This window comes from Trachinotus anak, unplaced genomic scaffold (genome assembly GCF_046630095.1).
Source record: "Trachinotus anak isolate AG129_WGS33_773 ecotype Australia unplaced genomic scaffold, CSIRO_AGI_Tana_v1 ptg000010l, whole genome shotgun sequence".
Classification (NCBI taxonomy): domain Eukaryota; kingdom Metazoa; phylum Chordata; class Actinopteri; order Carangiformes; family Carangidae; genus Trachinotus; species Trachinotus anak.
Genome location: NW_027273861.1, coordinates 24,408,301 through 24,432,834, shown reverse-complemented (window position 1 = coordinate 24,432,834; position 24,534 = coordinate 24,408,301). Strand labels below are relative to the sequence as shown.

The following is a 24,534-nucleotide window of genomic DNA, read 5'->3' as shown; positions in this document are numbered from 1 at the left end:
ATGATATCAAGCATGTTGCTAATTAATGCTTTGATTTATTAACTAATCAAAATGATCCACTAATTGTTTCAGCTTGATTGATGGTTTTTGCAGTGTCAGTGGTGTTGAATAGGAGCCCATGGCCTCTCAGGACGTTAATTTGCCCATGGTAATGGACTTGCAGAAACATACATACGTACGTACTGTGAGTTCAAATTTGAACTCTTTTTAGCTCTAGCTGGCTTCAGCTGCTAGATTTTGAATGTTTTTTCCATAGCTTGTTTTAGTCAGTGTTAGCTGGTTGCTAACTTTGACTGCTGTTTATTGCTGGGAATAAAATGCCCCACAAAGCTGCAGATTACTTTGTGTATTTATCACTGCAAGCAAGCCCTTGTGCACACATTACATAAAGTCATCAGACTCAGTGTTAAACATATTGATGGATTGAGCTTTACACCTTACATCATCAGTCATGTGAGACTGGTGCAGCATCTAAGAACAAAAACATATTTTTTTAATTTCAGGTTGTTGCAACACAGACAATCCGATTTGTTCTGTTGTTTTCCCTGCACTGCTTCTGTTGTTTGTCTCAGAGCCAAACAGCCGGAGTAATGAACTGTCCCTCTCATCCTCCCCACGATCCATAGTCATGGCAGAGCTGCACCATGGGTATTATGTTTACTATTGATAAGGAGGGCAAGAGAGACACAGAGCGACCTACAGAGAGATAATAGAGGAGGTTAGAGGCTGAGAAATACTGATTGCTGTCAATGAAAAGCCTCATGAATCCAGTCTTTTTCTTTGTTATCATCAGTTAAAGAGAGATCATTTTCAAGCTCATGATGCTGCTTTGTGGTCGAGATGAAAATAAGGTGTTACTTTTTAAAATAACAGGAAAGCAATGCTATATGTAAAGTAGTGCATGTGTTTGCTTTTCAGCTGAAAGATATGAAAGAGTGCATTTACAACCGGAGAGCATCAAGACAGCATCAGCATTGATAAGTGATCTCATCAAAACAGCAACCACACCTACACATGGTTTACTCACCCTGATGCACAATCACATTACTGTAATTTACACTTTCATAACCACAGATTAAGTTACAATTATTACATCCTGAGCTGATGCTCAATTTGTAATCAGTGAGATGTGTGTTGGCTGTGCTCGTCGTCTACTGGCCCAGATAGGCTTGTGTTTTGTCTACCGAGCAGGGCGCTGTCCCACATTCACCCTGTTTTTCATTCCCTGAGTGACTAACACATTGACAACAGCAAAGTCAAGTCAGTGTATGTGTAATGTCACAGTGGGCGACTCCATCCCACCATTGCCCCAGATACTAGACGAAAGTGTTGCTTTTCTTGTGAGCAATGCTGCTGCTGCTGCTGCTGCTGCTGCTGCTGCTGCTGCTGAGTAGAAATTGTGCCATGAATATTTGATGAAATTTCTGTTTTTCCCTCATTCTAAAAGTAGAAAGAGGTATAAAATAAGCCTCCTCTGCACAGTTACAGTCATGCATTTACTTTGTGTGACTCATCGCTGATAAACCAGCTGCAACATCTGACCAAGGATGTGACAAGATGTAAAGTTTTAGAAGTACTCCAAAAGCAATTAATTCACTTTGCTGTTCTCAAGCCATGGTCTTTTTTAACTTTTAGCTTTTTTGCCTGCTAGTTTTTCCAAAAGAACAGTGACTGGACATTACAATCCTCACATCTCTTCTTCAAAATGATATTTTGGTAATAGAGAGATGGCTTGCCACAGATTGGAGGACTGGGTTTTCAAGTTATTAGAGATTTTTATGTCTGGTTCTGTGGTGTTATAACAGGGAAGAGGAATCAAGGTCAATCTGTCTGTCTGATCAGTGGATAAATGCATTTTCACATCTCTAATACGCTTTTGGTATTATGAGAGCGAAGTCACGCAGTGCACAAAATATAGATGCAGATTCATTTTAATTGTAAAATATAGGGGTTGAGGTTACATTCATGTGGAACACAGTAACATACCATACAGGGTGATATGTTGTTCAGCCAGTTTTTTCTGTTCAAACAGTTTGGCCTATACAGTACACATGCACTAAAGAAGACATTTGCCCCCCCTCCCCTCACTATAGGAAAATCTTTTCAATCAGCCGATTTAAAAAGGAGTGCAAATGTTGCGGGAGCACATTTGTCATGTCACTGACATATTCTAGATTTAGATTTTTTTTTTATTTTTTTTTGCAGTCATTTTCATCACATACTGTACACGTCACAGGATATCTAGTTATTCTGAGTATTGTATCATGCTGAAATAAAAAATTTGCACAACACATTTTTCAACTCAGACCAGACTCTTTGGTGGGGTTGGGCTGTTGCTTTCAATTCACGATAGGATTTGGAGAACGGTGTTTGTTATTTAGTGTAATGATGCACTGACTATTTAATATAGGGTGCATTTTAGTAGATTCATGTAATGTAGGCCTATTTCAATTACTATTTAGTAAACACTTTCAAACCAAACTTAATGCAAAATGTTGATCTTGGGTGAAAGATGATTTAATAATGTTACTTAATTCTTAAATCAAACATAAACTTAAAAGATATATAGATAGGATGTTCTGCATAAACCAACAGGAATAACTGAACTGAGTGAATTGAAAGCAAATAATGAACCCAACCCTGCCTTATATTCCACATTGAATCACATAGAATACCTGCAAGAGTTTACATTACACAGGATTATGTAGCTATAATCAATATCTAAGTGCAATATAGTTTGGCACAGTTTCAGATATTAAGTGTTCACTCACTTCATTGTTCAGTGTAAACACAAACTACCACAACAGGTCTGGTCACCTGCACATGACAGTGTCTACTCCACAACTGAGGATAAGTAGGAGGTAGTGCTGGGCAATAAAGCGACAACAATAATTATCCTAATTTACTTATTCCTGAATACAGTATAATCAGGTTTTTGGTCATGTAAACTGCTTTCTATAAGCACTGGGTCAGTGGAAACCAAACACATCAATCCAGTTGAACCTATAACTCTTCAACCAGCCAATTGTACGACCTATGGAAAGAGGTCTAGCAGCTTCCAAAGTAAAAATCTAAAAGTGAAATACACAAAACACATGTCCAATGATTGCAAGTTCAACTAAAGATGGTTCCAAAAAAAAAAAAAAAAAAAATATTTGTATCAAGATTTGCTTGTGGTATTTTGGTCTGTTACTCATCCTATTCAATTAACTGTTGTATTCAATTTAACATGGTATATGACTGATAGCTACTAATGTCAACTTTTGTTTTTTTCTTTGTGTTATTGTTGTTATCGGATGATATGGTCAGTTTTTTAAATTGCAATGATATTTTCAGACATATCACCCAGCACTAAGTAGAGGTAAAACAATTAGTTTATCTTCATCTGGTCTCTCTCTCTTTACAGTGCAGTCCACTGAGACATGTCTTATCTAGAGGGATTGCATGCATGGAGCTGGTGTAGACAAAGGAAACAGTCAAGCATGTCGCCCCATCCTTGCAGATTCACAGTATTCAGAGATGATGTCAAAGGGGTAATGAATGACAGTATATGTCCATTTTTATGTCCATTGTCGCCTTCATCAGATTCAGTCAAACAGACCGCCGCTGGCCTTGTGCATGCGCCCTGTTGACTATGTCCTGGTACATCTTGGACCTGAGGAATCGTGGGTAGGAGTCTTTCTCCATGAGGCTGTGGACTTTAGCTTGGACTTCATTGAGGCTGGTTGGGGAGGGATCCTCCAGACTCTGCTTGGTCTTTTCCCTGGTGCGGTAGTCAATGTTTACCTGGAGAAGGAGAAGGAGTGCAAATGACTCAGGCCAATCCCAATCATTCATATTATGACAGTGAAACATAGCAACAGTGTGTGTGAGCGTGACTAACACCTGTATTTGTATCATCAGGTCTGTTTTGACCAAACACTTCAGAACCAGCTCTATGAGTTGCATGTTCCCTGCAGATTATTTTATGGATGTTGAACAGCAGCTAAAACCAGTCGCAGCTCTCTATTTGAACACAGATCCTGAAGTGATTTTCTGCAAACAGGTACGTGTATGTTTGAGTTGAGTGCATGCCTCCTCGTTTTCTATGCTCTGCAGCATCAAGCGAGTTACTGTAGAACAGATTCTATGCTATAGAAAAAAGAGCTCAGCTGATTAGAAGTTAAAGTTTTCTGTTGCACATTTAGTCAAGATGGGAAGAAGGGAGTTAGATAGATATAAAAAAAATAATCTATCTATCTATCTATCTATCTATCTATCTATCTATCTATCTATCTATCTATCTATCTATCTATCTATCTATCTATCTATCTATATCCAGGGCTGACAAATGAAGCAAAAAAAAAAAAAAAATTGAAAAATAAAGTCACTTCAGGCTGGCTCCAAAAGTGAGTCAATCCCCATAATCTCCCAGCTTCACAGCAGAAATAAACATGTTCACAGCCTGTTAAAAAACGGTTTTAGTATCGAAAGCCAATTCCCCCCTTTGTGGCAACTGTACGGGGATGAATTTTCATATAACTCACTCATTTAAAAATCTTATTATTAGGACTTAAAGTTATAACTTTATTCTTTTACCTCAACATTATACATAACATTGAGGGTGTTTCATTTTGAGTGACAGTTGGGTGATCACCCAGAAACACGCACACACACACACACACACACACACACACACACACACACACACACACACACACACACCTCTCTTGGTGCCTGAACATCAATGAACTCCTTAAAGATCTTGTTTGCTTTTGACACCAGCTTGGTTGAGCTCTTGATTTTTTTGTACTCCTCACAGGCCATCCAAAACTCGATATTCTCGTCACTGAACTCCGTCTTGAGAAATGTCCGGAAGGCAGCCAGGCCATCTGGAAAGAAGAAAATTAATCAAAACGTGAAGAGGAAGAGGTAATGGTAAACACACAAACACACGCACGAGATTGATATTCCAGCATGGCACCTATTTCCAGGCAGCAGCTGATAACTCTCTTCTGTGGAGGTGCTGTTTTTTTTGGCACAGAGTAGCTTAATCATGTGATAATACCCTTCGTCCTTTGTTGATATTTTTCCAGTGCTCACACTCTTGTTCCCAGAAGCAGGAAAGGGCTCCTTTATTATCTTAACACAAACAAATTTAGAACAAAAATCCTTCTACAAAGAGATCTTTTTTTTTCTGTCTTCACTCAAGATAAGTGATCAATTAATGTCCTCCCCAGTGATAACATAGAGGAAGGGCATGTTTTTCTACAGGCCTGTGTCACATTGACATGTTATTTCCACTGTTCTCGTTTCTGCTGTTTACCTAATAAAGCTGGCCAGAGCAGAGGGGATGGTCCATCTGTGCATATGCAACAACATTACTCATACAGAAACACACTTCCTCATGAGTGTACACACAACAACATGCAGGTTGCACAACACGCACAAGGCTATACACACACACACACACACACACACACACACACACACACACACACACACAGTTAGAAGAAATCCCTAAATATCACAAGGAGAGCAGATGTTTCAGGCACTGGGAAATCTCAGGCTTTTACAATGTTCCCCCATGGATGTTTGAATTGATTTGCAATCAATACGTTTTGAAGGAAACATAAAATAAGGAAATGTTGTTGATGTTCACAGACAACATTTTTTCCCCACTACAATATCTGATCTTGCAGAACAATATTCTCTTGTAGAGACTTCAGCATTATTAAACTTTTATGGATATGTTTAGACTGTCATAGCTCTTGGTTGAGGTTAGGGGAAGATCCTGGTCTGGTTTAATACAGACAAGGTTTAATGATGATTTTAGACACATTTAACCACCACCACCACCACCACCACCACAACAACCCTGCCTTTAACCAAGGTGCTTAGTTGCTTTAACCAGACATAGGAGTCTGTATGTGAACCCCAGTCTTTGGTGTGACCATCATGTGCTTTGTTGTCCACCATCCACCCCAATCAAACACACACACACACACACACACACACACACACACACCAGTTGCCTCTCAACATAATCATTTACCACAATGTAAATGGGAAATATAATTTCTAAAAAAAAAGAGGTTTGTGAGAAACAGGGCAAATGTTCAAAGTTCATGTTGTTCGCACCAAATTGTTTTTCACCACAGATCACTTATTAAATGGTTTGTCTTTGTGGTGTCTGTACTACTCACTATGACCTCTTTTAGCCTCTGCAGTTAATCCTGGAAAGAAAAAGTCTGTTTATCATGAAGTGTGAATATACCAACTTTCTGTCACTCATTGCCATTTCTCATTTTCAGCACCTGTAACCAGAGACTGCCAAAACCCCCCCCCCAAAAAAAACCATTTCCGCTTTCTTTCTTCTTCACTGCCTCCGTTGTTGCATTGCTTCCTCGCTTGTTGCGCACTGCCCCCAACTGTGGAGTAGCATGAAAAGCATGAAACACCCACATGCTCATACCACAAACTACAAACAAAATAGTGACCTGCTCATCAAAACTTGGCCCATAGGTCTAGTGGTCAATAAATCCATGGGGTAGTCTATTTGGTGTGAAAGGCAATTTTCAAAACCACTTGAGAGTATTTGATTGGATTTACCAGAAAAAAGCAAAAGCAAACACAAGACAAAGATGCTGATTAAGCTTTTTTGTAAAGGAGAGGGGCAATGTCTGTGTCTGTGCTTTGATAAAAAGGAGGTTAGATTGAGGCAATTTGGGAGTGCTGACCGACAGCAGGAAAGGCTGAGGGAGGCAGAAAAAGGGAATAAATAAAATGGGCAGGTTGAAGGTGAAGAATCCAGAGGAGGTTACACATAGATGAGAAGTCAGAGCTGCTGGGGACCTTAATGAACTGACAGGAGATGCAAGCTTAAATACATCAGAGCAATTAGGAGCAGCTGGGTGTGATGAGGACAATGCAAGCCAGCTGGGGCTAAAACAATCACTGGAGACTCTGGGTTTATCTTGTGGCACACTTGGGACCGACCATGATATTGCTAAAAAAATATTATTTAGCTAAAAAAACAAGAGAGTGCATATGCGAAGTTCTGCAAACACTGACATTTTGATTTGTTTTCATGTCACTCTTGATAACAACCTTGGCTAAAATACAACCTGTTACCCTGATGCAATATGCTTGTAAAGCAGCACAGCAGTGCTGCTTGTCAACCTCACATAATGTTCTTGTACTAACAAGATATGTCACAGCTGACTGTGCACAGGTCAGGCCCCCCAGCTAGCACACAATCAGCTTTACACACTGAAGAATGACACTAGAATGCAGTCAGGTCTGCGTGTGAGGCACTATCCCTCCTTTTAAATCAAATTAAGGCCAATGTGAATGCAATATCCTATCAAGGGAACATTCAGTACTGTGTTCTTTTGCTTTGACGTTACTTATGTAATGTATGTGTATGTGCGTGTGTTGATGTAGCCTGCATGTTGCAGTGCACCTCTCTAATGCTTCGTCAATTGAAACAGGATCCACAGGTGCATCACGCTCTCGCCGCCTGGGGAAGGCTCTATTCTTGGCTGTTAAACAAACTTCAGGCTTTCCGTGGGCCACATTAGCTCTCTTTCTTATGTGTCAAACCAATACATTATGTCACAACCTCGACCGGAGCAAAACAGATATAATGTTCATAAGGATGTGCACAGGGTGTCTCTCAGTAAAGTCTGGCTGTCTCGAAACCTTTTGTCAGGGCTGTGTTTGATATGATGGAGTTAAATCACTCAGGTGATTGTGACCTGTGTGAAAGCTGGTGCATCCTAGTTTTGTAAGCTCAGTCCAAAGCTTTAACACGTAACTCCTGTTAATGATCAAATGGATACTGGGGACTTTTTTTTTTACTTGTTTGCTTGGGTTGGATACAGATTGAAAGGTTATTAAACAAGTCTTGGCAGTCAGAACAGCACACTCAATGTCTGTGATTAGAGTTTAGTCTCTAAACCCTTCAAATCCCAAATGAAGAATTCTCACATGGCAAGGTACCAAAACAGAAATCACAGAGACATCCATCTAAAGCAATCTGCTTTAAATTTTGCACAAAAAGAAAAAAGGATGAAAAATTGAATGGCTGTAGATCAAGACGATTATGCATCATTGTAAAATCTGCATAGGGAGTTGGAAGTGAATGAACTTGTAATGGATTATGAACTATCACATGTCACCTTATTTTATCTGGATTTTCTCTTTGTTTTGAGGCAGTTTTGATTATTTCTCCTGTTGACACTGGTGATGACGATGGACTCAATCCCAGGTGTAATCAACAAACTTCTTATTTTATTGCCAGCAACTGGATCAGAAGGAAAATGATCACATTTCAGAAAGGAACCCTGTGGAGTTCTCTTGCTGATTAATGACTACTTTGATAATGCTCCACTTATTTTGATATCTATATAACTTTTCTCTGTTATTGTAAGCTTTATATACTTGATTTTTTGGACTGTTGGTTGGACAAAGCAAGATGACATTTGAAGACGTAACACTGGCATCAAGTAGATTTATACTGCACATTTTGCATCTTCTAAAATGATGCCAATAATTTGGGTAAATAATTCAAACACCATCTGCATTTTGCAGGAGATGTGTTTGATGCACGTACATGTGCACATACTGACTGACAAAGTGAACCATTCTCCTGTACAAAACATTTGAATAGTGGTCAAAAACTCCACAGGGCACCTTTTAACTATAGTCACTATAATTTTATCTCCCAACAGCAACTGGGCCAGACTAAAAAAGCTTTATATCAACTTAGTCTAATTATAAATCAGCCCAGATCATAACTATAATCAGTCCGGTAATCAAAGCTACAAATATACACAAGTACCTTTTTTTTTGTATTTGTCTTTGGTTCTACTTCTGTTGTGTGAGTGAATAGTATACTGTATCTGCTGCTGTCACATTCTTTTCCCTGGACTCTGCTTGTGCCACCTGTTGAGCCATGGTTCCTGTTACTGCTCATGCATTCACAAGAGGTAAAGGACTATCAAAGTTTTTATATGAATCATACCCAACATCCAATGAAGAGAAACACATCTTAGTGTCCTTGCTTCTGAATGAGTCATTTTCTTTTTCTTACAGTATTTTAATAAAGTTTCAAAGCCAAAAGCACAGTTGAGGAATCTGGCTTCAGGTTTCTATATCAATTTTTCAAACGTGTGACTTTCCAGGGCTCAGAGAAACACAAGCATCTTGAAAGACAGAATGATTTTTGTATAGCAGACGAATGTGGACTTTAATCAGGAGCAGGAGTGTGTGCTCAGTGTTTATGGTAATTTCAATTAATTAAGTTTGATGTCACTGCCACAACACCACACATCTTTAGCAGTTAGTGGTTTGTGTAGGTCATGCAAAGACAATCATGTAAGCCGTGACTCTGTGAGTATGTGTTTGGTCCAAGGGGGAGGTCACAGACAAGTATGTGACTCATTATGCCGTAAGGAGTCCTTCAACACAGAAAAGAGAGCCTTACATAAGAAGGGCTCGGAGGAGGAGGAAAATGGACTTCACTTGTGCTGAGTGAAAAATAGAAGCTATTAAAGGAAATAGGAAGTGGACTATTTTACAGCCACATTTGGGTGGCTTTAATTTTCTTGATGCTGGCTATTTGTGACCTGTGCCGCTGGGATGTGAAAAAAAGAAAGTGTCCACTTACATTTATGAGAGAGAAGGTGATCGAACGATTCAGACCATCGGACCACCTCATCCGTTGATAGTCTGATGGAGAGAGAGCCAAAGGAAATTGCCTGAGTGAGATGCTAACCAACCACTGTGCTTTCATGCATTTTTAATACAAGATGGTACTGTATGTATTATTGAAGGCCAGCTGAGTTTAATATATGATGCATCTCCTGTTCACAGCGCGACTTCTGCTCAAGGCTGCAAAATAAATGCAATATTTGGTCACATTTACATAGGGATGACATGAGGAAGGGAAGGAGAACAACAGCTGACCTTTGTCCACAATTTAATGTTCTTTATGAAGAGGTGAAAACATGGTGAGATAACACCATCTTGGAGATCAAAGTGATGCATTAACATTATTATACCCCTGCACTTATGTAGATGGTATATAGAACATAAGACTATTTGTGAAACGCACTGTTGCGAACATAAAAGCCCAGTAATCATGCGTCTTTTAAAAATGTCAAATACTTTGCCACAGGTTTACTCCAATAAAGTTTATGATGTGATTGTGTGTTAGAGCAAATAATTGTGTTACTTTGCATAGAAGTGGTTGCACTGATAGAAAAGTGGAGGGAAAACACATTTTCTTGGACACATCATGAGGCTTTAAATTTACTACTTATATATTTTGACTTAGAAATATTTGCAAATTAAGACCTAATTTGCACAAATGGCTTTGTTTAATATATCACATTGATTATGTTATTTAATCACGCTGAAAAAATGTTTCTCTGCTGGTGTGTATATACAATGGCTGCAATAACTGTCAAGACTGTTTCCAACAAGAGTGAAAAACAACTCTAAACTATGTTGTTGACATGCTGGCTGAAAGGAGTGCAGTAAATTATACTGAAAAATACCAAACATCTTAAAGGAGACAGCTTTTCCCTTCAAAAGTTTGAACATTTAGAAATTCATTTCATAACATGTTCCAACTTGCACCGCCAAGTGCGGAGTGTTATTTCACACAACAGAAGCTTGAGTTTAAATTTGCTCCAAATTTGCAGTCCCACAGAAGTAGACACAAGGCATTTTGGCAGACTCACTTCAGACACCTGGCTGTAGTTTCATGGGCAGGAGGAAGGAACTCGGAAAAGTCACTGTAGGAGTCAGATTTGTTGGACAGGCAACCTAGTCTGGTCTTCATGGTGCAGATCTTTCTGAAAAAAAACCAAAAAAACCCCACACAATTCTTAATATTATTATTTGGCTACAATTCTCTGCTTGACAAAGAAAAGGCACAATCTATGTATGCATTCTTTGTTTTCCATTGCACTGAGAAGCAAGGTTGTGCCAAGTAGGTTGAAGGTTTAAAGGGGCTATTTGTAAGTTTTCTCTGCTGCTGAACGTGTTTACTTGCTTGTTGCTTGACAAGTGCTTTGGCCATCCTTGCGTTTACAAGACGAGGTTATAATAGGCCGTCTGAGCAGCAGTACATGGACTCTACAGTGAGTCGCTATTCCAAAGTGATGAGATGGGCCATGGCTAGCTCGTTAGCATGCTAACTTAAGTGGAAGAAAAGACGTGATAGAGAAAAGAGTTAACACTGGTGCTGCTCTGCTTTCTCTTGGATGGTGCCGGTAAAGAAATTAAATTTTATTCTGAAATATATTTGCAACATTTCTTCTAGACTGGAAAGTAAACAGGTGTTAATGCTGGTTATGTAGCAACTACAAAATTTACAAATAGCTCCTTTAAAAGAAAAGAATCAGCTCCAAAAATATAGATGTAAAAAGTGCCACCGAAACTCTTCCAGCAGAGCTGGGGCCATCAACAATACAATGTTGTTTTGAATGTGCCGGGCTACATGAATGTAAACCCAAAGTGTTCATTAAGTGTTTTCAGTGACTGCAGTTGTAGACAAATCATGTGCAAATTAAAAATGAATTTCAACTGTGAGCTCAGCAGCATCAAGAACATTGCTGTCATACTTGAGCTGTTGCTAAGGTGGCTAATTATATGCTTTGGCTTCATGTTGTCGGGCTGCCCCTTGACATGTTTAGACTATGTATAAGTTCTTAATGTTGGAAGACCTGCTGAATAAACTGATTGTAAAGAAAAAAGATAAGGCCAACTGGACAGGCCTTGGCTGGAACAGGTGCAACTACATATGCAAAAAGCTGATTCAGTATGGCTGTGCCTCATTCAGGAGGGAGCTTCAAACATCCCTGATACCCAACTTCACATCCTGATATAGTTTCTTGTTTGAGCATAGTTTGCAGAGTTTGAGAAAACCTCCTACACAGTTTTTCATGACTGCAACCAAGTTCTACGGAGGCTGAAAAATGGATTTAGCAGTGTCTCTTAGAATGTCACTGATATTATCCAGCTTGTATTAACTCACAAAATGCTGATGAAAAAATGGCATTTTATTCTTACAAATGTAGTGGATACTTATCTCATGGACTAAATAAATAAATAAATAAACATACAAAGTTGCTGGTTATGGAAAATAATTCTATTTTTATGTATAGACTTTTATATGGTGTTTAATTATGAATGTGTTAAACAAAAGAGCGTCCTCTCTCAAGTAGACTTGAACTCATTGAAATTAACCATATCCCCATCTTTCATCACAGTCTGTCCCATCTTATTTGTACGCTGCTGCTGTCATGCACTATTTGTCAGTGTTCTGCCTCCAGGACACATGATTCACTCCAGATGGGGCATAGTCGTAAAGATGCTCCATCAAATGCCAGACATTTCTGTAAAAATAGGTCTGTTCCACAGGAAAAATCACAAGACACCAGACAAGTATCTTGAGTATTATGTGTGAATGAATATTAAGAATTAAAATGTTCCCTTTTAACAAGGAAAAATTGGACTTCCAACCTGTCATGATTATATTTTTTGTTTTTGGTGTAGTTTGACATTCTGAGAAATAAACTGATTTTCTTTCTAGTAGATCGTGAAATTAAAAGCTTAATACTTTTCTCATATCTTTCTGTTAACTAGCTAAGTAGCCAATTAGCTTAGCTTATCTAAGTGTAAAGACTGGAATCAGGGGGAAACAGCTAGCCTGGCTTCGTCCAAAAGCAACACAATCTGCCTACCAGCACATCTGCTAACTAAATAACACTATATCTTGTTTATTCCATACAAAAACCAAAATGTAAAAATCGATATCTTCTTGATAACTTCAATGAGCAAATAAGTGTTTTTCCCAAAATGTAAGAGTTATACAAAAACCTTAAACCAGATACTTCATGTATTTTCTATTTTAATGAGAGAACCCTAAAATCTGATGAGAGCTTATTTTGTAGTTTTGGGAAAGATCTGTTATTTAAGATAATCTAATTGACATTGGGAAGTTTAAGAATGACTAAAACAACTTACATCCGTCTATTTGTCCATCCATCCTTCCATTCATAGTATCTCCCTATTCACCTTAAAAAGCCACTACTTCTACGTACACTAAGTACTCCTGGTATTCCTTGCTCTCGGATGGTGTCAGTGCAGCAGCAGAGTCAGAACAGTGGGTTGTTTTGATGGTTGGATCCTGAATTGAGAACATTGCATGAAATATAGTGTTCATTAGCCGACTGAAAGAAATTTGCCGGAATCGATGAGCTTCATCCACCACGTGAGCGCAAAGGCTCTTTAAAATTACACTTTGTGTCCTCTATCTACCTCTAACAGATTGTTTTTAGATATTAGGTTGATGTATCTGTGTGAGAGAGAACACATGCATTTGTTTGGGTTGGACTAATATATATGGTTTTTGATCTTGCCTTTAAATGAAAATTGGATGGCAGTCTGCTTTGTCATCAAGGGTGAGAGTCAGAGAGGTATAACAATGAGTTTTTTTTTAAAGAATAGACCATAAGTTTAAAAAAAAACAAAAACATGAAACCTGCCTAAAATGACAGCGAGGACTTTGGGTTTCAGTAGAGCGTTAATGGTCTACATGCTCTTATAGAAACTTTTCAATAAATCTCAGAAAACAAACGCTGAAGCTTGCTCCGGATGCACTGTAGATATGACTCAGCCTGTTCCAGAAACAGGCCATGTTATGTATCAGATGTCATATATAAAACAGATGCGCTGGCCTGGGAGAGCAGTTTGTGTTTCATCTATGTGAGTCATAATCTCAAGATGCACTTCACTTCTTAATGAATATTTATTTTCGGAGTAGGTTTGCAAAAATAATGGGCAGAGGTATTTTAAGTATAGGAGAATATTTATATGCTATGCATTTACTGTGGTTCACTTGTGAGGGTCAAGTCTTACGTCAGGTTTCTCCATAAAGTTGTGGAAGGTTATAAAAGAGCATTGTTAGGAAGACTTTCTCACACAGTAACAGCTGTAATGTCAGTACCTTCTACTGCTAAGACGCCTAAAAGCGTAAAGCACCTACTTTTCCCATGCCGCAATTTAATAGTTTTCGATTAAAAAAAAATTATAAAATAGAAACTAACAGTGTATAAATGTTTGAAAACGGGCTCATTTTTTATGCCTGCTGCAGGTGTTGTATTTACTCTAAACCGGTAGGGCACCAATCCGAATCCAAAACTAACTATCTCATACAATCCCACGTCAAATAACCCAGTCCATCATTTTAACCTCCTCCCTGCCATTATTGTATGTAATTGCATTCATGATCTGCATAATTAAATAACGTAATAATGAAACTATGTAAAGATTAGTGGTTATTTTGCACAGATTTCACTCTGCAACTGAAGTTTTAAATTTAACATACTTGGCATTATTTTTGGAATGAATACATGAAAATTGTAATATTTAATATTGGGATATTGGACAACAATTTTATTATGGATTATATTATGGAGATATATATATATATATATAGGTACTGGAACCCAGCCTTCAATAGTTTATCACGGTCGAATGCGTATGTGTGTCAGCATGTGCCTTTCTCAGCAGGCAAAGGTCATCGTGTGAAGCTGATGAGAAAAGACATGGACATATTGATAAGTCTGTTTGGTGTGTGCCAAATTGTCAATAACGTGATAAGCGACCTCTGCCTCCTCCTGTTGTGTCTCCTCTCACCATCTCTCCTCCTCTGTTTTGACAAGTCTGTATCTCCCAGGCTGTTGTGAGCTGCATTCTTTGTCTGCAGTATGGTGCAAACACGTGCTGCTGCTGAGCTATTTATAAAAATCCCTGACAAATCCATGTAGTCAGGAGGAAGCAGTGCATGTTCTATTCAGCCATGCAGCAAGGCCGGCTCCTGGAGGAAAGAGGCTAAAAACGGCAACAGCACTCTAATGTCTCAGATACACACAAGTGCGCCTCATGAATCTAAAAGTACAGGAAACATCAGCTAGACCTCCAGTATCTGAGATGCCCGGGAGGGTTGGTGGATTAAGAACTAAAAATTAGATCATGGAATCTGTTCCTCTGTGTGTGTGTGTGTGTGTGTGTGTGTATGAACATCTTCTTTGATGTTACCTAACTTGGTGCAATGCAGGTTTTCAGATTTCCCTCCATGTCCTCATTTCTGGATGTTGACAGGAGACACCCTGCAGTTCTATAGCTACATGTTTTATTAGTGGACATGCTGCAAAGTAATTATGGAACAGGTTTTGTATAATAATGAATAGATTAAATTGAAATGCACAGAACAAATTCAAAAGAATATGCCCTGCAGAAAACCAGATTTGTTCGTGCCAATACTGTACGTGAAAAGAATCAGTAGATATATACTGAAATAAACTATTCACAGCATGATTATATATGCTTGGATACTAGGGTGCACATATCTACAGTGACTTTAGCGTAGACGGTAAAGGCAAAAAAAAGGGAGAGTACGTTTGTGTGTCAGGTCATCTCTCAAGTTAAAACAAGAACCTCTTATCTACAGGTCACTTCCTTGCTCTGGTCCCAGCTGAGTGCAAGTAAAAAATAGCAACTTCTCATTCTGGGTAGTGCCCAAATATAGCAGATCACGTTTTTCTCTAACTTTAGTCATACTGTTGTTCTATAGCATGGCATTGTGTTAATATTGTGCATTAAACATCACCGTATTCCAGACAAAATCGTTCGCAATTACCAAACTTAGTGCTAGGTGTAATTAGAATTTTAGATTTGTTATACAGTACACAGAGCAACTGCAACTAATGCTGCTTTCAGTAACACTAACTCAATGTCCAATTACTTAAATAAATAAAAAAAAAATAGTAGTAATGCTTAAAGACATAATTTGACACTCATGAAGGCAGCTACTTGTTAGATATGAAGTTGGAGCCAGGAGACAGTTAGCTTAGCTTAGCACTGACCCTGATAACAGGGTGATGCCCCATAGTTATTAAATATATTAATAATTTCATGAATATTAATAATTACCTTTGCAAATTGTTAATCATTAGCCAATAACCTCACCAGGGCACAACATTTGTGGTGCCCCATGTGAGGCCAGAGTTTGAATTTACACTTAAATTCACATGTAAGTGAGTTTGCAGCATTAAGACTGTGATGTAGCAAGCCTGGCTCTGTGCAAAGGTCAAAAAACACACCCTCCATTATTTCTAAATCTCACCAATTTAACACACAGGTCTCCTTTGTTTAATCTATACATAAAGTGTAAAAACGACAAGTTGCCGTCTTGGCCAGAGAAGACCCTGCTAGCTGTTTGCTGGTGTTTCCAGTCTTCAAACTACATTAGCTAGCCTATATTGAGCTAGCCATCTCCTAGCTCCAGCTTCATATTTACTGTACAGACACTACTACAAGTACTATAAATCTTCTCATTCTCATCTAACTATTCTTTCAAGTTTCATTGAAAAACAGTTCAGAATTTTTTGCAAATGTTCATTCATTACTCACCATTGAATCCACTGATTCATTTTAATTCATGAACATGTAAATTAATTCTCTCTCTCTCTCTCTCTCTCTCTCTCTCTCTCTCTCTCTCTCTCTCTCTCTCTCTGTGTTTTGGTTGCTTGGCCTGTATCTCACTGTGTGCCCTTGTTGCGCTCACTTTTTCTGTCATAAGAGAACAAAGGGCTAAAGATACTGGACCAGAAGCTACTAAAGGAATCATTGAGTTGCTCAGGATGTAGCTGCAGGAAAACACGGATACATATTCCGTTTCCTCCAGTATCTTTGCGTTGGTCAGTGCCACAGTAATGAAAGGAAAGGTTGCAAGTTGTATGGTGAATCATTACTATTTTGTTGCGTTCATAAGAGAGGGACACACAGTAGAAACAGCAACAACAGAAAAGCATTGGCTCATTAAATGGCACAGATTATTCCAGCTGAGGTAAATGCCGCGACAGACGGGGATGCTGAAATCCCAAAGAACTGGAAGTATCTCAGAATTTGGTGTAATCGATGCCAAATGTCAAAGTCATTGAATTAATTGTCTTGCTGTCACTGTCTGTTCACTCTGAGAGACAGTTTTAGCCATTTTCAGGCTTATTAACATGCTCTGTGACTCAGATGACAATTCAGTTTTGGCAGACCCAAACATGTTTCTTGCCTCTCTACAGCCAGTTTGTCAGATTTGGGACTTGAGTCACAAAAGCACAACTGCGGTCTTGCACTTGTGTGTTTGCATGTGTGTGGCCTGCCCTGAGAGCGGAAGCCTGGCTGCTCACAGAAGAATGTGTCAGACCATGTGAAGTGTTGCCACTATAAGCAACAACAGATGGAGGAATCATGATTGATTTGGGAGCTTATTTCTATCCTGGCTCAGGTAGGCTTCAGAACAGTACTGACCACAGCACACTCTGGTCCAGAAACACCGTGCAGCTACAAACAAGGCTCTGCCTTATCTCCTTGTGTCTATGTGTCATTGTCAAGTCTTTTCTGACACATTAACAGAACTTTTTAAAAGGGAGTGGATTGTTTTAAAGGGATTTAAGGTGCACTCATGTACTTTCCTGGTGACAGAGGATACTGGTCTTTGTTGCTTACAGTAAACAGAGTCCCGTCAAGGGCAGCTCAGAAAAGGTTTCAGGAAATACACAGTGTAAGGAAAAATGATGAGAAAATGCTCATGAGAAAAAGGCCTGGGGCCAGGTTTAAAAGATGTGCATGTGCATGCATAAGCCATTTTCCATCAGCATTTTATTTTTATTTTAATAAAAGAAAAAAAATACTTTTTTTTCTCTTTATTTACATTGGTAACATCATTTTATTTCATTGACTTACTTTGACTTATTTTATCATCTATTGTGAAGCAGTTTGTAAAGTCTGATGATAAGTCTGATGATAGTGCTGCAAATGAAATCACTCATTATCTGTTTGACATTTAATGATAGTGATTGAGCTATATGGCTTACAGGTACTTAATTCATAAATAATACAGGTGCTATAAATAGACAGAGTGGTGAGTAATAGTCACATGGACAGCTGCTCTGACGTTGTTGGAGAACATTGCTGATGTGGCACAATGAACTTCTCTGTTGTTCTTTTCATTGACAGGTGTAACTTGTGGTGGAGCAGACCAAAGATGATTAAGAGTGTGTGTCTACAGACATTCATGGCTATCTGAGGAAGTGAAAATGAGTTTTATTATGTATTTGTAAAATATTAAAAATATTATATGTGATACCTATTAGAAATAAGAAATTAGAAAATGGAACAATTTGACATATGTCTAACCCATACAAATATGTATGTTTATTTATGTATGCTTATATTGTAGCCATGTTACATAAATACATATCCATCCCAAAGCCTGTCAATATATGTTTATATTATATACAGGAAAGTCCAAGAATGGGAAGATATACATGTTTCAAATGAATAATAAGAAAAACATATATAAACATATATTTTTTATGTATGCTGTTTTTATGAACTTATATATGTAAATTAAATATATGTTTGCAACATGTTATGCTACCATATGAAAATTCATCATATTGATATTTTTAATGTATGTAACCAACATGTACAAATTTTACTATGGGCATTACATATATGTTTTAAATTTATATCTTCATATCCAGAGATCCAGGGATCATTTCTGGCATTGTCCATTTTTGGCTGCAGAATCATGATTAAAGAAGGATATGTTTTTTTTTTTTTTTTTGGTTTTTTTTTTAACAGTACATCTGCTCCAGTTTAAAATTTTGTGTCATGATGATATTTTTAAAATTTGATCTTCCCTCAGGTTCTTCCAGTATTGATGTTATTCCATTTAGTAGTTACTAGTTTTGTGATATTCAACATAGTTATGTATAATTTATAGTTTTACAATTTATAGTTTTACAAAGAAGAATCAACATCAACAAGCTCTCGTCATGCATAAGTCTGTCATGTCCACCTCCACTTACATAGCGTCCACCACAGTCTGCAGACACATCAAACTTTTATCCAGTGCATCATGTTCTTTTCTATGAATCATGTTTCACTCCACTGTCCCTCACTCCTCTGAGGCCTCCTGTGATGACACCTGAGCTCAATGCTCTCTTCAACAGTCTGATAGGTCAGCCTGGGATAATGCCTCTCAGGGGCTTTTCACCACATAAGGCCCTGGATGCTATTTTCATCTACTTTCTACTCAGAGAAGGTACACTCATGTACGGTTGGATTAATGTCACTCCCCCACCACACAGGCTCCCATCTATCTATTTATTTTGTATCAACATAATCTGTGTGTCCAGTTCACAAGCTCCAGCATCTTAATATTTAATCTCCAAAAGAATAGAAATGCACTGTGCAGGCCTTACAGCCTGAATGTTGACAATTTTATCCTCTTTTCACTGACTTACGCTTGTGTTGGATTTGGATTTATGTTACTCTCCTGCCTGCAGGTGCTCAGCTCTGCTGCTACGTTTTTGTGACAGACATTTTACAGACTATAAACCTGTATACTATGAAATATTCACACTTTGTGTAGGCAATAAAAAGTGCTTGTTAAATTACTATAACTTGGATTTAGGTGACATTAAAGTAGTCTATTGGAGAAATGGCTGCACAAAAATGAGGCAAAAAGAGAAAAGGGATGTATCGATATTAATATTAAATATTCGACAAATGCTATTTTTTTTGTCATTTTTCATTTTCATTTACGCTTAGTGGGTGGTACAGCATGTCCCAGCGTGCATCCGGTAGAATCAAGGTACACCCTGTGCAGGTCAACTATTTTACAGAGACATTTTATTTATTTATTTTTTTCATGAACATATTTTGAAACTTCACACTTTAATAAATGAAACCACACCAAAAATGTTATTATGAATGAAAAAAAAGGAATCCATATCTGAAATTACATAAAAGCTAAAACTCACTTGCAGGTTTGTTTTAGCATATACAAACAAAAATTATATATAAAATAGAGAAACATAGTCTCCTGGGCTCTGTTTCAAATGTGAAAAGCCTATATATGCAAATGTACACAGATGGTTGGGGAAAAGCAAGTGAGACTGTTCTTTAGGTGCATATGGTACAGATAGAGCGGGGAAAAGCTTTTTGGCAACTTGGGAGACATTAATTAATGATTGTTGATAAACAAATTGTTCCTGCTAATGAGGATTAAATGAAATTTCACTAATGATGGGGAGGGAATTGCATTATTCATTGATGCAGGAGGGTCAGTATAACACTCCCCTTCAATTAATAAAAATGTGTAAATACAAATGAAACACCTGAAAAAGTAGATTTTTCTCTAAATTTTGGTTAGTGTTACACAGAAATCTATCATGTCTTTAGCACTTAGCTTCTTTGGAGCAAGGCAGCTAGTTAAGCAGATAGCTCTGCTCGTGGTGCAGTAAATGTACATTCAAACCAAAACAATGAGCTAAAAAAAAAAAAAAAAAACCTCTATAGAGCTGAGGTTGACTACAGTGTGAGGTGATAATTCTCTGTGGGTTTGTCACTATGAGCTGCATATTTTACATTAAACACAGTCATTTGATCCAAATTTGATGAAACGACTCATTCACTTTCAGGTGAGTTAATTAACTAAAATCAACCACGATCAATGACAAAATGATGAACTTTTATTCAGCACAGCATATTTCCAAACTGATCAGCTTTTCACAGCTACTATCACAATATGATGTGCCTCTTGAAATCTTTATATTCTGTATAATTAAACCCTATCATGTGTCAACACTTTCACCTCAGACAAATGTCAAAACTTACAGTGCTTGAAGGCCTTATCGTTCTCGCTCAGCTGAGGCGCAGAGGCAGGGCAAGCAAGGCTTCCCAATCTTTGGCCAAGTATTTGACTCACAGCTATGTCAGATTACACTCAAAGTAAATCTGCCTGTCACTGGCTGGACTGGACTATTAAAAGCACAAGCGTGCCAGGGGTGTTCAGGATCATAAGGGCACGCCACTGACTTGCATTAGCTTCTGGAGAACATTTTGCTTGGTGGTAAAATTAGAGCTTGTCATGTACTGTAGGGTATATCCAGACTTGATGAGATATGACTGGACTGAATGGGCTTTTTGCTCGGACCTACTGAACTTCTTGTTTGGGGCAGCGCCAGGCTAAGGACAGTAATAATTCATTGCCGTCAAATTATTTATGATTTTTGGCTTTAGTTGCGTTTGGTTAACCAGTGCAGCCTGGAGGAGAAACATTCCCAGTTCAGAGATAGATTTTACAGTGCTGTGGAGTTATGTTTAGGTGCAGGCAGCCTGGAGGTAATCTGTTTTTTTCTGTAACTGAATGAAGAAAAGCAAAATGGCTGTCATGTCACATTCAACAGGTCATCCTCACCACCTTGTGTAACAAACCCTGTGATGCAGGTGTACAGTGGTGTTTTTTGTAATCTGGGCCTGTTGGCCAGGATGCCAAAGCTCTGTGTTCCTTTCAGCTTTAACCGCTCTGTGCTACACACTGAGCGCATGTCTCTTATCGCTCATCCCGCCTTTAGCCATTTATGTAATCAGTTTGTTCCAGGGATTTATTTTGCATTGCAGAAAGCGGCTCTACTCTCGGGCTTGTCGCTCTGTCTACTAAAAGCATTTCTCTTGAGTGGGATTTGCAAGTGTGTTGTCATATGCATGTAGCAAACACACAATGACTTGAACTGTTGAGCTACAGCAATGCATTTGCTTGAATCACCACGCGTGGTGACAATGCTGCTGCACATGGCAGCAGACCTGGATTGGATTATCTCTTAAAAGGTTTACAGCATAATTAGTATGCTCTGGTACTGGCCACATACTTTGTTGGTAAAAGTTTAAAATACATTTTTCACTTACCTCAAGGAATATTCAACATGCAGATTCGGATTTATTAATCAAGGTATTTAAATATAAACATATGAGTTTCTGCCACCTGAGTATAATGGCAATGGATGGAATTTTGTTTGTGGTGCTTTTCAGAATTGAAAAAAACGTAAAAAAAAAAAAAAAAAACCCTAACAGTGGTTAATGCTTAGAGTGTTCCTGTTACTCTGGTAAAAAGTACATCGAGTGAAAACTGGTGACAGCCTAGTCTGTGGATTACCCAAACAAAAAATCCCAATGAAAACTGAACTGAAAGTATGTTCTGTGGATTAACAGCATTCCATTACATCCATTTTATTTGAGTGGAGGCAATATCTCAAAACCTAGGCAAACTAAGCCTTCAAAGAATTACATTCATACACAGTGCATATTGTCTGTCTGTCTGTCTGTCTATCTATCTATCTATAATGCATGCATAAGACATGGGGAAAGAGTGTAGGGGATATCATGCAACCAGCATCCCTAGTTGGAATTTAACACTGTGAACAAGGACATTGTCATTGCATGGTATTCACCTTAGACCAGCAGGTGTTGGATGCCCCTGGATTATGCTTTTAGGAACTAAACACGGAAACAATTATAATCAGCATATGATAAACTGCTTACTGGCTACACAAATGTTCATGTTGAACATGCATAGTCATTTTGTTTTTTGTCCCTACAATATCATCTCCTGATAACTTGTGCATGATTAACGTTTTATTCTGATGTTTAGGGACATCAACCAAGTCCGCCTACCTAAACAACCATATCGGTTGTTTGTGCGTACTTCTGATATGACCTACAGGAAGGTTTACTGAATAAGAGCTCCCTATGATGACAGGAGATTTTCCAAACATAAACTGTTATTATCAACAGATGTAACTGTTGAAATATAAATAACTAATTATTTTATGATGTGACAATGCTATGGTCTGGTTAGGTTTAGGCACAAAAACAACTTGCTTAGGTTTCGGGAAAGATCATGGGATGCTACTTCCTTGAGGTTATGGCCTTCATTGTCATGGTTACAGTATTAAGGTTATATGGTTACAGTCATGGTTTAAAGAAAGAACATTGACTGACGGTTTGAGACAGGATGCAATGGAAGTCCAGTGTTTCCTCGACCCATCCATCCACCCCGACCTCCGCATTGTTGCTTTATATTCTGTTACCTGACTTCCTCCAAGGCCTCCATCATTATTACTACAGCCATTAAAAGACTTTGATACTTTAAAGTAAACATGTTTTTGGGTAATTAATATTTAACTAAAACTGCAATGTTTTTCAAACCTTAACTCCAGGTGGAATTCAGGATGAAGAGCCTAGTTTCTCTCATAGGGTTTCCTAAGCCATCTGCATGGCTATATCCTACCAAAGGTAAGTGAGAAAAGGAAAAGTTTTTGTCATTTGGGTGAACTGACCCTTTAAGTGCCACAGTCAGTGACAGACAAGGATGGGGCAAAAGGAAGTAGGAGGGCAAAAGTGGAACATCTGAGTGTTATGGAAGGGCTTGGATGCACCTCAACCTGAGGTGGCACTTGTGTGGGCTTCAAAGCCTTACTCCATCTTTGATAGCTCTGAGTGACATTTACTGGACTGTATGCCCTGAGAGCCATCAGCATCAAGGAAGGGAAGGTGGGAGGGTGTGAACTGATTGTCAGTGGAGCTCACAGGAAATGGCACTGAGAGCATGCATGAATAAGCAATCACTTTCAACATGCAGCAGCACAAAGTGTACACTAACTCCCATGAAAACACCAAAAATTAGCTAGATAATAGGTTGTAGGAATACACTCTTGTATTTCTTTCCATCAATAGTTTCATTACTGTTTTCAGTATTAGCCACACAGACGTCAAATCACTTCATAAACAACGCTTTCCCTAATTTAACAATAATCCCCCATTCAAAGCTGCAGATAATAATCAGCCCAATCAACCATAAAGAATAACAAAGACCCACATAATGCCTGGAGCTCTGTGTCCACAGCCAGCTTACATAATACTATGTCATCCAATAAATGAATATGGATCCTTTACCTTGAGTCCGGTGTGTGCGAGAGCTGCTGGACTCTTTGTCCCCTTCTTTTTTATGATTGCCTATCCCCAGCGTGTGTTTGGCAGAATGCAGCCTCTGTCTGGCCAATGCTGGTGTGTATTTGTATGAATCTGTACGGCTCAGGACTGAAGATATCTAGTGTTTCTGATGCCAGCGAGTGGGAGCTACATGCGGCATGCTCATTGGTGTGAAATCGTGGGGGGAGAGAGCCGCCGAGATGGATGGAGGGAGAGGCAGAGGGGGTGGTGAATCAGAAAGAGATGGAGGAGGAGGGGGGGGGGGGGGGCTTTGTTTGCACAGGGGAATCTCCAAGGACAACATGAGCACATCTGTGAAGTGGAGAAGTGCCGTTCAGTGATATTGTGGTTGAAGAGATGGAAACGCAAATGTGCAAAGCTACGGGGGTGGGTGGGGGTGGGGGTGGTGGTGGGGGCAGCTGGAGGTGGATGTACAGGTCTGATTGAAGGCTAAGGTTTCTGGAGAGAGATCCTACCACAAACCTTCAACAGGAAACTAAAGAGATGTGAACAATGCACTTGTTTCTATTTGGTGCTGACACTGACATGATTTTGAAAATGACAAAAATCATGTATCAAGAAAAAAATGCAAAAACTTTGCTGTTCCAGTTTCTTTAATATGATGATGTTCAGCTTTTT

The 24,534-nt window shown here is 38.6% G+C and overlaps 1 protein-coding gene across 2 annotated transcripts; it reads right to left on the bottom strand.

The window, feature by feature from the left end:
• Positions 1–1,915: 1,915 nt before the first annotated feature.
• On the bottom strand, positions 1,916–24,058 carry LOC139626120 (regulator of G-protein signaling 8-like). Of its 2 annotated transcripts, none has more exons than XM_071486340.1 (5): positions 23,860–24,058; positions 10,731–10,844; positions 9,653–9,714; positions 4,705–4,871; positions 1,916–3,786 (listed from the first exon to the last, which is right to left on the bottom strand). In XM_071486340.1, the coding sequence occupies exons 2-5, from the start codon at positions 10,829–10,831 to the stop codon at positions 3,592–3,594; spliced, it is 525 nt and encodes a 174-aa protein (XP_071342441.1). In that variant the 5' UTR covers positions 10,832–10,844; positions 23,860–24,058; the 3' UTR covers positions 1,916–3,591. The 2 variants fall into 2 exon arrangements, with proteins under 2 accessions (XP_071342441.1, XP_071342442.1); XM_071486341.1 differs by having other exon boundaries at positions 10,731–10,840.
• Between the last annotated feature and the right edge of the window lie 476 nt (positions 24,059–24,534).